At 36.2% G+C, this 14,835-nt stretch overlaps 1 protein-coding gene across 6 annotated transcripts in view; it reads left to right on the top strand.

Annotated features, from left to right (window-relative positions):
• The window catches only part of FAR2 (fatty acyl-CoA reductase 2), a 167,595-nt gene that overhangs the window by 127,436 nt on the left and 25,324 nt on the right, over positions 1-14,835 (top strand). For all 6 annotated transcript variants that reach the window (XM_082419804.1, XM_082419803.1, XM_082419805.1 and 3 more), the window contains one exon: positions 11,981-12,156. In XM_082419804.1, the coding sequence (XP_082275930.1) occupies positions 11,981-12,156 (176 nt within the window). The remainder of the gene's footprint in view (positions 1-11,980; positions 12,157-14,835) is intronic.

Here is a 14,835-nt window from a genome sequence, read left to right as displayed (position 1 = left end):
ATTTGTCCTAGGGTTCTGTCTGTCCTTTTTTTTGTCTTTGTTTTTTTAGTATACATTTTAGCGCTTGTTATCATTGGTGGATTTGTTTTTTGGTTTGGTTACTCTCTTCTTTCTTTTTTCTTTTTTTTTTTTAATTACTTAAAAAAAAGTTTTCAAATAATTTTTTATTTTAATAACTTTATTTTATTTTATTTTATCTTCTTCTTTCTTTCTTTCTTTCTTTTTCTCCCTTTTATTGTGCACCATGTGGATGACAGGCTCTCGGTGCTCCAGCCAGGCGTCAGGGCTGTGCCTCTGAGGTGGGAGAGCCAAGTTCAGGACACTGGTCCACAAGACACCTCCCAGCTCCACATAATATCAAATGGCAAAAATCTCCCAGAGATCTCCATCTCAATGCCAAGACCCAGCTCCACTCAACGACCAGCAAGCTCCAGTGTTGGACACCCTATGCCAAACAACTAGCAAGACAGGAGCACAACACCACCCATTAACAGAGAGGCTGCCTAAAATCATAATAAGGCCACAGACACCCCAAAACACACCACCACACGTGGACCTGCCCACCAGAAAGACAAGATCCAGCCTGATCCACCAAAACACAGGCACCAGTCTCCTCCACCAGGAAGCCTACACAACCCACTGAACCAACCTTACCCACTGGGGGCAGACACCAAAAACAACAGGAACTACGAACCTGCAGCCTGTGAAAAGGAGACCACAAACACAGTAAGTTAAGCAAAATGAGAAGACAGAGAAACACACAGCAGATGAAGGAGCAAGGCAAAAACCAACCAGGCCTAACAAATGAAGAGGAAATAGGCAGTCTACCTGAAAAAGAATTCAGAATAATGATAGTAAAGATGATCCAAAATCTTGGAAATAGAATGGAGAAAATACAAGAAACGTTTAACAAGGATCTAGAAGAACTAAAGACCAAAACAAACAGTGATAAACAACAAAATGAATGAAATTAAAAATTCTCTAGAAGGGAACAATAGCAGAATAAGTGAGGCAGAAGAACGGATAAGTGACCTGGAAGATAAAATAGTGGAAATAACTACTGCAGAGCAGAATAAAGAAAAAAGAATAGAAGCAAGTGAGAGCAGTCTCAGAGACCTCTGGGACAACATTAAGCGCACCAACATTCGAATTATAGGGGTCCCAGGAGAAGAAGAGGAAAAGAAATGGACTGAGAAAATATTTAAAGAGATTATAGTTGAATACTTCGCTAATATGGGAAAGGAAATCGTTAATCAAGTCTAGGAAGTACAGAGAGTCCCATACAGGATAAATCCAAGGAGAAACATGCCAAGACACATATTAATCAAACTATCAAAAACTAAATACAAAGAAAAAATATTAAAAGCAGCAAGGGAAAAACAACAAATAACACACAAGGGAATCCCCATAAGGTTAACAGCTGATCTTTCAGCAGAAACTCTCCAAGCTCGAAGGGAGTGCCAGGACATATTTAAAGTGATGAAGGGGAAAAAGCTACAACCAAGATTACTCTACCCAGCAAGGATCTCATTCACATTTGACAGAGAAATTAAAAACTTTACAGACAGGCAAAAGATAAGAGAATTCGGAACCATCAAACCAGCTTTACAACAAATGCTAAAGGAACTTCTCTAGGCAGGAACACAAGAGAAGGAAAAGGTCTACAATAACAAACCCAAAACCATTAAGAAAATGGTAATAGGAACATACATATCGATAATTACCTTAAATGTAAATGGATTCAATGCTCCCACCAAAAGACATAAACTGGCTGAATGGATACAAAAACAAGACCCGTATATATGCTGTCTACAAGAGACCCACTTCACACCTAGGGACACATACAGACTGAAAGTGAGGGGATGGAAAAAGAAATTCCATGCAAATGGAAATCAAAAGAAAGCTGTAGTAGCAATTCTCATATCACACAAAATAGACTTTAAAACAAAGAATATTACAAGAGACAAGGACACTATATAATGATCAAGGGATCAATTCAAGAAGAAGATATAACAATTGTAAATATTTATGCACCCAACATAGGAGCACCTCAATACATAAGGCAAATACTAACAGCCATAAAAGGGGAAATTGACAGTAACACAATCATAGTAGGGGACGTTAACACCCCACTTTCACCAATGGACAGATCATCCAAAATGAAAATAAATAAGGACACACAAGCTTTAAATGATACATTAAACAAGATGGACTTAATTGATATTTATAGGACAATTCCATCCATAAACAACAGAATACACTTTCTTCTCAAGTGCTCATGGAACATTCTCCAGGATAGATCATATCTTGGGTCACAAATCAAGCCTTGGTAAATTTAAGAAAATTGAAATCATACCAAGTGTCTTTTCCGACCACAATGCTATAAGAGTAGATATCAATTACAGGAAAAAATCTGTAAAAAATACAAACACATGGAGGCTAAATAATGCACTGCTTAATAACCAAGAGATCACTGAAGAAACCAAAGAGGAAATCAAAAACTACCTAGAAACAAATGACAGTGAAAACACAATGACCCAAAACCTATGGGATGCAGCAAAAGCAGTTCTAAGGGGGAAGTTTATAGCAATACAATCCTACCTTAAGAAACAAGGAACATCTCAAATAAACAACCTAAACTTACACCTAAAGCAATTAGAGAAAGAAGAACAAAAAAACCCCAAAGTTTGCAGAAGGAAAGAAATAATAAATATCACATTAGAAATGAATGAAAAAGAAATGAAGAAAATGATAGCAAAGATCAATAAATCTAAAAGCTGGTTCTTTGAGAAGATAAACAAAATCAATAAACCATTAGCCAGACTCATCAAGAAAAAGAGGGAGAAGACTCAAATCAATAGAATTAGAAATGAAAAAGGAGAAGTAACAACTGACACTGCAGAAATACAAAGAATCATGAGAGATTACTACAAGTAACTCTATGCCAATAAAATGGACAACCTGGAAGAAATGGACAAATTCTTAGAGATGCACAACCTTCCGAGACTGAACCAGGAAGAAATAGGAAATATGAACAGACCAATCACAAGCAGTGAAATTGAAAGTGTGATTAAAAATCTTCCAACAAACAAAAGCCCAGGACCAGATGGCTTCACAGGCGATTTGTATAAAATATTTAGAGAAGAGCTAACACCTATCCTTCTCAAGCTCTTCCAAAATATAGCAGAGGGAGGAACACTCCCAAACTCATTGTACGAGGCCACCATCCCCCTGATAACCAAAACCAGACAAAGATGTCACAAAGAAAGAAAACTACAGGCCAGTATCACTGATGAACATAGATGCAAAAATCCTCAACAAAATACTGGCAAACAGAATCCAACAGCACATTAAAAGGATCATACACCATGATTAAGTGAGCTTTATCCCAGGAATGCAAGGATTCTTCAATATAAGCAAATCAATCAGTGTGATACACCATATTAACAAATTGAAGGAGAAAAACCATATGATGATCTCAATAGATGCAGAGAAAGCTTTTGACAAAATTCAACACCCATTTATGATAAAAACCTTCCAGAAAGTAGGCATAGAGGGAACTTACCTCAACATAATAAAGGCCATATATGACAAACCCACAGCCAACATCGTGCTCAATGGTGAAAAACTGAAACCATTTCCACAAAGAACAGGAACAAGACAAGGTTGTCCACTCTCACCACTATTTTTCAAAATAGTTTTGGAAGTTTTAGCCACCGCAATCAGAGAAGAAAAAGAAATAAAACGAATCCAAATTGGAAAAGAAGAAATAAAGCTGTCACTGTTTGCAGATGACATGATACTATACATAGAGAATCCTAAAGATGCTACCAGAAAACTACTAGAGCTAATCAATGAATTTGGTAAAGTAGCAGGGTAGAAAATTAATGCACAGAAATCTCGTGCATTCTTATAAACTAATGATGAAAAATCTGAAAGTGAAATTAAGAAAACACTCCCATTTACCATTGCAACAAAAAGAATAAAATATCTAGGAATAAACCTACCTAAGGAGACAAAAGACCTGTATGCAGAAAATTATAAGACATTGATGAAAGAAATTAAAGATGATACAAATAGATGGAGAGATATAACATGTTCTTGGATTGGAAGACTCAACATTGTGAAAATGTCTATACTACCCATAGCAATGTACAGATTCAATGCAATCCCTATCAAACTACCAATGGCATTTTTCACAGAACTAGAACAAAAAATTTCACAATTTGTATGGAAACACAAAAGACCCCGAATAGCCAAAGGAATCTTGGGAAAGAAAACCGGAGCTGGAGGAATCAGGCTGCTTGACTTCAGACTATACTACAAAGCTACAATAATCAAGACAGTATGGTACTGGCACAAAAACAGAAATATAGATCAATGGAACAGGATAGAAAGCCCAGAGATAAACCCATGCACATATGGTCATGTTATCTTTGATAAAGGAAGCAAGAATATACAGTGGAGAAAAGACAGCCTCTTCAATACGTGGTGCTGGGAAAACTGGACAGCTACATGTACAAGAATGAAAGTAGAACATTCCCTGAGACCATACACAAAAATAAGCTCAAAATGGATTAAAGACCTAAATGTAAGGCCAGACACTATTAAACTCTTAGAGGAAAACACAGAACACTCCATGACATAAATCACAGCAAGATCCTTTTTGACCCACCTCCTAGAAAAATGGAAATAAAAACAAAAATAAACAAATGGGACCTAATGAAACTTAAAAGCTTTTGCACAGCAAAGGAATCCATAAACAAGACAAAAAGATAGCCCTCAGAATGGGAGAAAATATTTGCAAATGAAGCAACTGACAAGGGATTAATCTCTGAAATTTACAAGCAGCACATGCAGATCAATATCAGGAGAACAAACGGCCCAATCCAAAAATGGGCAGAAGACCTGGGTGGACATTTCTCCAAAGAAGATATACAGATTGCCAACAAATACATGAAAGAATGCTCAACATCATTGATCATTAGAGAAATGCAAATCAAAACTACAATGAGATATCATCTCACACTGGTCAGAATGGCCATCATCAAAAAATCTACAAACAATAAATGCTGAAGAGGGTGTGGAGAAAGGGGATCCCTCTTGCACTGTTGGTGGGAATGTAAATTGATGCAGCCACTGTGGAAAACCGTATGGAGGTTCCTTGAAAATGTAGAAATGGAACTACCATGCGACCCAGCAATCCCACTGCTGGGCATATACCTTGACAAAACCATAATTCGGAAAGGGTCATGCACCACAATGTTCATTGCAGCTCTATTTACAATAGCCAGGACATGGAAACAACCTAAGTGTCCATCGACAGATGAATGGATAAAGAAAATGTGGCACATATATACAATGGAATATTACTCAGCCATAAAAAGAAACGAAATTGAGTTTTTTGTGGTGAGGTGGATGGACCTATAGTCTGTCATACAGAGTGAAGTAAGTCAGAGAGAGAAAGACAAATACCATATTCTGACACATATATATGGAATCTAAAAAACAAAAAAAACAAAATGGTCATGGGGAACCTAGGGGCAAGACAGGAATAAAGACTCAGACCTACTAGAGGTGGACTTGAGGATACGGGGAGGGGGAAGGGTAAGCTGGGACAGAGTGAGAGAGTGGCACGGACATATATATACTATCAAATGTAAAATAGATAGCTAGTGGGAAGCAGTTGCATAGCACAGGGAAATCAGCTCAGTGCTTTGTGACCACCTAGAGGGGTGGGATATGGAGGGTGGGAGGGAGGGAGACGCAAGAGGGAAGAGATATGGGGATATATGTATATGTATAACTGATTCACTTTGTTATAAAGCAGAAACTAACACACCATTGTAAAGCAATTATACTCCAATAAAGATGTTAAATATATATACATATATATATACACACACACACACACACACACACATATATATATATATATATATATACTTGATTGCATGTACTCCCCCTTCACCAAAATCGCAATCACATATATACTGACCTTCCCCCCTACCTCTTTGGAGCAGTTTCTCAGAACTATCTGAGGTGCTGTCTACTGGGCTTCAGTCCTCATTTTGCCCCAAATAAAACTTAACTCTCAGCTCTCACTTTGTGTATTTTTTTTTAAGTCAACACTCTGGAATATATTCGGTTTTCAGAGGTATCAGGATCACATGGTATAATCAGAAACCTTGGGATGACGCACAAATACACACAGATACACACATCGCTGTCTGATTAGCAGCTTTTGAAAATGGAGTATTTCTGTGGAAGCAGAAAGGAAGTTTTCCTATTATTAGAAACATACTAAGTGGGAGCCACTATGCTAGGCATCTGACTTTTATTACCCTATTTAATCCTCACAAAACTCTGTGGTATGCCTTATTGCTACCTCACAGATGAGAAATTACTCCAAGAAAGTTGTCACCTATCAAAGGAAGTACCAAGGTAGTGAAAAAGCAGACTGTAAATGCAGTTCTCTTATCTCCAAAGCCCATGTTTTCCCCCCTGAATTGCATTGCTACCCCTAGGAAATTGCTTCCTCTAACCAGGTACTTATTCTCAAAGAACTCTGTGAAACAGGCCTTTGGCATGGGAACAGAGCATTAACAAGATGATGAACTGTGTCACCTCTAGCATTTATTATAGATTCTTATGTAAAGTGAACTATAATTTTGTTAAATGCAAAATTGTTTTCAAGAATAGCAGAATATGTATAATATACAGGAAAGTTGTTAATAGAGTAATTCCTAAGGGTTCTCATCACAAGGAGAACATTTTTTCCTTTTTTTCATTCTTTTCTTTTTATTGTATCTATATGAGAAGATGGATGTTAGCTGAACCTATTGTGGTAATCATTTCACAATATATGTAAATCAAACCATCATGCTGTACCTCTTAAGCTTATACAATCATGTATTCCAATTATTTCTCAATAAAACTGGAGGGAAAAAAAGTAGAAATAAAAAAGAATAGCAGAATATATGCTGAATTATTAGTTCTCTGAGATCACAGAATGAGACAGTCTTTTGACTGACATTTTAGATAAATATGCAGATAAAGATACGGAGGCCCCGTGAGGTGAGTAACTTACCCCAGTCACACAGTTAATAAATGGCAGAACTATGATTCAAACCCTAGCCTTCCTGACTCCAAAGAGCCTGGGATCTTTCTAATACACCAATGGTTCACACCTTCAGTGTGTATCAGACTCATTATAGAGCTTGTACAAACTCCAGGTGCCCAAGCTTCAACTCAGAACTCAGTCAGAATCTCTAGGGTCAGTACATCTGGGTTTTTTGGGTTTTTTATCTTTTTAAACAACTTCTCAAGCAACCCTACTGTATGCAAAAATTTGACAATCTAGTACTACACCAGACTGCTTTATGGTCCTATAGAGTGGTCCTCACTAAAGCAGTAAGAACTTCTAGGTTAATCCTTCATATCTTACGGAAGTTAGTAGTGAACTAGCAAAATCCTAACGTTTTGTGAATTTTGTGAATCTTTACATTAGGTATGATGGTTTTTTGCCTTAATTTACATGCACTTATTTGTATTTAATTGTTCTCAACTTAGATTATATATAGCCTTTCTTAATGTCTTTCTTGTTCAAGAGCTAACTTGCAAAATTCGTTGATTTGCTTTCACTCAGCACTCTAAAATTTCTATGATAAATGTTACAGGCTCTCTTTTTCATTGGGATGCCAAATATTCCATAGAGATTGCACTTTAGTTTAAGGGACCTAACTTTTTTTTTCACAAAATAAAAATACTAAGCAAATTTTGGTGGGTTATTGTGACTAAATAATATAATTATATTTGAAGAGAGGGAATCAGTAGACTGAATAAAGATCAAAGACTCTCATGATTAGAAAGGAATGATTACATTTAATAGTCTTCAGGAGGTAGTGACTCCTAGATGCCTCACAAGTTAGGTCATGTGGATAACAAATTGACTGTAGAAGTCCAAGTGCACGGCCTGAACATTGTTTCAAAAGCATTATATAAATGTCATGCCCTCCACTCCTTGCCCAATTCCTGCTTCTAATAAAAATGCAGTCTTAGTCTCTGGCCACAGAAGTCATACCTAAGGAGTTTATTGAATCCAAAAAGTTCTCTTTCTGTCAATATTCTTACTTAGGATTTTCAAAGTTTCTCTCTTGCCTCTGAGCTATAAGTAACTATTGCCATAATAGTCTCTCATGTTTAAAAAATAAATTGAAAGAGAGAGAAATACTTGCCTGTATAATGTCAAATTAATGGAACACTCCTAAACTTTCCAAGAAAAATGTATTGCTTTGTTATCAGTTTGAAATGCTTAGATCACCTCACAGCTGTTATCTTTCAGTGACCACAGAAATGTGTCTTCCTCCTGTCAAGAACATGGTTTCCTAAAATGGAAAAGCAGCAGTCTTGAGTGTTCAAAAATAGCAAGTAGTTATTCAACGCTTTACCATCTCAGTCCTATGCCATTAAATAATATATGAGAAGGAAGATGATAAACTCTTAGAATCTAAAATAATTATATTAAGTTCTTTATTGGTGGGCCTTCACTGAAATTTTTGAAATTTTATTTTTTCTTAACTCATTTTTATTCCACGTATTTTTTCTTGCCTTTAATAAATGTCTTATCCAAAAAAAAAAAAACAACTTTCAGAAGGGCTGGTATCTATTGAGGATCCATTTGCATCATTTCATCTGTCGTTTAGTCTTGTCATTATTACAAAAGAAAAGGGTCTGCTCTGAGCCTTTCCATGCCCCCCCACACCTTGGCAGTTAATACAGAGGACTCAAGGGAACACTTTGTGTCTTCTTTTAGCAGTAGTTACTTGCTGTCTTTTATCCCACCAATACAAAAGAGCTGGTAACCAATTTCAGGAATCAAGCTCCCATTTATGGTTCTATTAGTATTCTTACAGTAATTAATTTCAATTTAACAAGCAAAATTTGAGTCGTTTCAATGAACTGGGTGCTGTCAAGCATAAAGAGATATAAGAGAATCAAGGAGTTTACAAGCCAGAGGGTGAAATTTAAGCCCAGAATTTTAAAATGGACATGAATTTTTGAAGTCACTGTTTCTCTAAGTATGGACCTGGACCATCAGACCTATCTGTGGAGATGGTTAAGAAATACAACTCTTGGGTTACATATCAAAACTACTGAGTCAAGATCTCTGAGCGTGGAGTAAGGACATCTTTTTAATTGGTCCCTAGATCTGAGTCAAGATCTCTGAGGGTGGAGTAAGGACATCATTTTTAATTGGTCCCTAGATTTTTCTTATACCAACACAGTTTGAAAACCACTGATGTCTTGTAACTGCCCTGGGCAGTTAAAAAGGGAAATGAGTCATACACAATTGTTCATCAGTTATTTAACAATCCAACTAGAGAAGTTCTCATCTTGGGTTCAGTTAAAATCAACTATGAAACGATGTGAAATGCAAACTCCTGGGCATGCCCCAGTGATTTCTTACTTGGTGATTATGGAATGGGGTCCAGGAATATACATATTTAAGATGCATACTAGTGATTTCTCTTTTATTTATTTATTTATTTATTTATTTATTTATTTATGGCTGCGTTGGTTCTTCTTCCATACTAGTGATTTCAATGCAGTTCACTTGGGGGATAACACTTTGAAAGGCACTGACCTGTTACATGGCAGTTTGCTGTAATCTCTAGCACTCTATTTAGGATGTACCAACATTTAAGGAGTATTATTTTGTTAGAAGCTACAGCTGTAGGCTGAGATTCCAGACAAAGCAAGTCATATTATTAGGCCTGGCTAATATAGTACAATGAGACCCTAATTTAGCACTGTGGTTTGAGTTGATGCAGCCAATTCATTTATTTATTTCAGCTGATTGTAATCAATACCAACTAGATCAGAAAACTTAAACTTCTTTTTAAATTATACTGTGTTTACTCAGATATCCCCTCTCATTTGAAAATATAAATCCATAAATAGGATGTAGATTGGGACATTATTTCCCAAAATAGTAATTATCTCCTAAAATAGTAATGCTGTAAATGTATCTTGGTGCCGTTCAACATTGCACAGGTGGTCTGAAAGTACAATACAGTATAACAATATCCTCTGCCTTTTTTTTTTTTTTTTTTTTTTTACGTCCGGGGTGCGGTGACGCCTCGGCCATGGCCACCGCCGCCTCCTCCGCGCCGCCCGCCCCCCCCGCGCGGCACCCCTATCCTCTGCCTTTTAAAGTCATAAAAACCAAAGGCAACAGAAAACCTGTGTATGGCAGCTTACATCATCTGTGAGCAGCCCCATTGCCAGAAGGGTGGACACACATCATTTTCCACGTCTTGCTCTCAAGCAGCCAGAAGTCATCACAGGCCAAAGTCAGACTCCACAGAACCTTAAACAGAGTTCTTGTGAATAAAATCTATCATGACTCAAAAAAGAGCCTTCTACAAATGCAGTTATTAAAAAGGGGGGTAATTGTACAAATGTTACATAAATTTATCCAAAAATATCCTACCTGTGTAACACAAACTACAAAGGAAAACATTTGACTGGGGAAAGCAAATACTAGCATGCTTATGATCCATTATGCCTGGAAAGCTATTAAATGTCTTTCTGAAAGAACCAGAATAACCTTTTTTGAGAATGTCCCTCAGATACTTTTCAATCCCAGATGTCAAAAAAGCATTGAGGATTGACCTAACTTCTGAATTATTTTCAGAATTATAGTAACACTTATTAAAAAGGCCGATCTTATAGTGCAGGAAAATCGTAGAAGTATATTATCTTGTCAGGTCAGTACATGGATTTTATTCCCTTCCCTAGTTGGCTTCATTAAATTTCCATGTTCCTCTGAACATGGTCTTGCCTGATACAAATGAGACATGATTTCTCTGAATACCTGAGATCAACTTCTTATTACCCGACAGAAAAGCCTCGGGTAGCTCTCTCATGGGGAGGAGAAGCCTTCTGCTCAGGATCAAGCAACAGATGAAAACATTCTTTTGGGGTTAAAAGGGAGAAAAGGATTGTTCGTCTCCACTACTATATTACTATTAAAAACGTGGACTAATTTTCTCTGCTCTTAACCTTTCTAAACATTTAACCTTACTTTTCTCATCCTCACTGTTAACGTACCATACCAGTACTACGATAAAATTTTATTTTATCAAAGTAGGTTGGAACCAAGATCATTTCATTAAAATTGTTATTTTCTGAGAAAATGGAAAATACAAATTTAATCTGAGAACTTCTGTGTGGAGGGGAACGTAGAGACTCTGTTTCATCTGAATAATTGTAATAAAAGCTAAAACTTCCAGTGCTCTTTCCTTTTCCCTGTATAGATAATTTAGAACATTAAAAAATCAATTAAAATCTTATAAAAAGTATATGAGCTCATGTAATCCTCTTACTAGACAATAACTGCCATTTATATTAGAATGAGATTATATAAAATTTTTGTTTTACCCATTACAAGTTTTAATTTGTTTTTTTCTAATTATCTTTGTGCTTCTAAGACATCTTGTTAATCTGGTACAATTAACCAAGTTGTTTTGAACCTGTGCTCATGAGACCTTCTTAAAGGCTGGTGATTTTGCTCGTAATTTGTCAAGGCTGTGTAAAGGCTGGTAATTTTGCACTGAAAACAATATTTCCCAGGCAGAAATGGAAACAATCATCATGTATAAACCTGAAGCTGCCCTGGATGGGAAGAGAGGATGGCACAGGATACGGATGACTTACTACCCCTCCTTCACCCTGCAGGAAAAGTCCAAAATACACTCCTTACTGGTTATTGGAACTGACTTTTTCAAATTTTATCAAATTAAGAGGAGCAGGAATTATACTAAACTGACCTTGAACTGCATGCAATACAGCAAATGGTTGAGTCATATTATTACAACTAAAACCAGTTTTTGAGAATTATAATGAAACAAGTCAGTGAAAATAAGAACAGTGTGATGGTGATGATGATCTTTGATGATTTATATTTATATTTTAGCTGTTTGAAAAAGTCAAAGAAGTTTGTCCAAATGTGCATGAGAAGATCCGAGCTATTTCTGCAGATCTCAATCAGAATGACTTTGCCATCAGCAAGGAGGACATGCAGGAGCTTCTTTCCTACACAAACATCATCTTCCACTGTGCGGCTACTGTGCGCTTTGATGACCACCTGAGGTACATCCCCATTCCCCTCTCATGACTTGTATTATACATGTGTGTGCACGCGTATGTGTGTAAGTTTCGCTATGATTTCCATTTTATTTTATTTTATTAATATTTATTTATTTATTTTTATTCTTGGCTGCGTCGGGTCTTAGTTGCAGCTCACGGGCTCTTTGTTGCGGCACGAGGGCTTCTCTCTAGTTGTGGTGTATGGGATTTCTCTTCTCTAGTTGTGGCATGCGGGTTTTCTCTCTAGTTGTGGCACGCGGGCTCCAGAGTGCATGGGCTCAGAAGCTGTGGCACACGGGCTTAGTTGCCCGGCAACATGTGGGATCTTAGTTCCCAGACCAGGGATCGAACCCATGTCCCCTGAATTGGAAGGCAAATTCTTTACCACTGGACCACCAGGGAAGTCCCTATGGTTTCTTTTTTTAAAAAAAAGAGATATTCTCAATGAAAAAAAAAAATACAAAGGAGTAAAACTTCTCCAAAATCTTACCATCCAGAGTTAACCATTTAATATTGTGAAGACCATCCATTTCAGCTTCTTTTTTTAAAAAATATATTTATTTATTTATTTTTGGCTGTGTTGGGTCTTTGTTGCTGCGCACGGGCTTTCTCTAGTTGCGGCGAGCAGGGGCTACTCTTTGTTGCGACGAGCAGGCTTCTTATTGTGGTGGCTTCTCTTGTTGCGGAGCACGGCCTCTAGGTGCGCGGGCCTCAGTAGTTGTGGCTTGCGGGCTTTAGAGCGCAGGCTCAGTAGTTGTGGCTCACGGGCTTAGTTGCTCCGCAGCATGTGGGATCTTCCTGGACCAGGGATCAAACCCTTGTCCCCTGTATGGCAGGCAGATTCTTAACCACTGCACCACCAGAGAAGTCCCTCAGCTTTTCTTTGTACATCCATAATAGAATAGATTTATGTTCAGTTTCACCAAAAAAAATGGCATCACATTGAGAATTATGGTTTTTGCAACCTGTTCAATTTTATTTTTGGATATCTTTCCTTGTCAATTGATATTCTATTATAATTTGTAACGACTACATGACATTCCATTGTACATGTATACAATATACTCAACCAGTTCTGTATTGATGGATGTTTTTTAGAGTGTTCTAGCTTTTCACTATTACAAACAGCTCTGCAGTGAACATCTGTGTAGAATACATTTTTTTCCCTTTGGGTAAATTCCCAGAAGTAGAATTGTTAGACACATACTAGATGTGTCCAGGTTATGAACAGTTTATATTTTGTTACATAATGCTAAGTTGTTTCCCAAAAAGGTGGTATTAATTTACGCTGTTCTTGTGCATATGAATGCTCATTTCTAACACCCACAACAGTACCATATTATAATTCTTTAATTCTTTTTATCATTGTCAATATTATAATGCAAATAGCATTGCATATTTTGATTTCTGTTTCTTTGCTAATCAGAAAGGTTGAAGATGTTTACATGCTGATTGGCATTTTATTCTTTTGTGAAATGCCTGTTTATGTTCTTCACCTATTTTTCTCTTGAAACATTTTTTTCTTGTCAGTTTTAGGACTTCTTGGAAGATTTAGCATATTAACTCTTTGTCTTTTATAAGGCTCAAAATATTTTAACAGTTTATCATTTGTCCTCAGCTCTATTTTATTATTTACACAGTTTTTCATAATTTCTTCCAGTATTTTTATTGTTTTATTTTTACACTTAAATCTTTGACCCATTTAAAATTTATTTAGCTATAAAGAATAATAGTCAGGAAAATTCCATAAAAAGAAGAGCGATGTAGGTGTGAATGTACAGTATTTTTTTATTACCAAAAGGTGGTTATTCTTTAAACAACATTTATTAAATGATTTCTTTTCACTTTTTGTTTGAAAGGAAACTCTCATAGGATATTAAATTCCTATTTCTGAACTCTTTTATTCCATTAATTAGGCTTTGTCTTCCAGTACCACAGTACTTTAATGACTACGATTCTTATTTTATTAAGCAACTATACACACATTTTTCTCTTTTTATAGAATTTTCCTGACTATTCTCACCTCTTGATTAAACTTAGAATAAATTTGCCAAGTTTTTTCAAGGGTTGGGAGTTTGATCGAGATTACCTTGAATATGCAGATTGATTTAAAAAAACCACATATTTAAAACATTGACTCTTCCTATCCAAGAACAATATATGTCTCTGTTTATTCAGTTTTTCTGTTATGAACCTTAATGAAGTTTTATCATTTTCTTCATATAAAGTCTATTCATTTATTATTAATTTGATATATGTTTTAAATGTTCTTTTTTGAATATGTGTCTTTCTTCCATTATAGTCTCTAATTTTTGTTTCTATATAGGAAAGCTAGTGATTTTTTATATAACTTTTATAAGTGGACACCTTACTGAATTATGTTATTGTTCATTCCAGTTTTTTCAGCTGCTCCTGTTTGTTTTCCAGATATACAATTATATAATCTGATAGTCATTTCTGGATTGCCTTTTCAGTGTTTGTACTTATTAATTAATTTTATTTTCCTCTCTAATTATAAGGCTGGAACTTCAGAGCAGTGTTAAGCAGTAGTGATTGTTGGCATTCTTCTTGGCCCGACTTTAAAATCAGTGCTCCTTACTTTTCACCATTAAGCATGACACAGGCTAGCAAATTAAAATATACATTTTTAAATCATTTTCTTCCTCTTTTAGTGAATTTATA

This window comes from Balaenoptera physalus (genome assembly GCF_965194825.1).
Source record: "Balaenoptera physalus genome assembly, chromosome: 13".
In the NCBI taxonomy this organism is placed as follows: Eukaryota; Metazoa; Chordata; class Mammalia; order Artiodactyla; family Balaenopteridae; genus Balaenoptera; species Balaenoptera physalus.
Note: the sequence above shows the minus strand (reverse complement) of the source record. Positions and strands in the feature narration are given on the sequence as shown.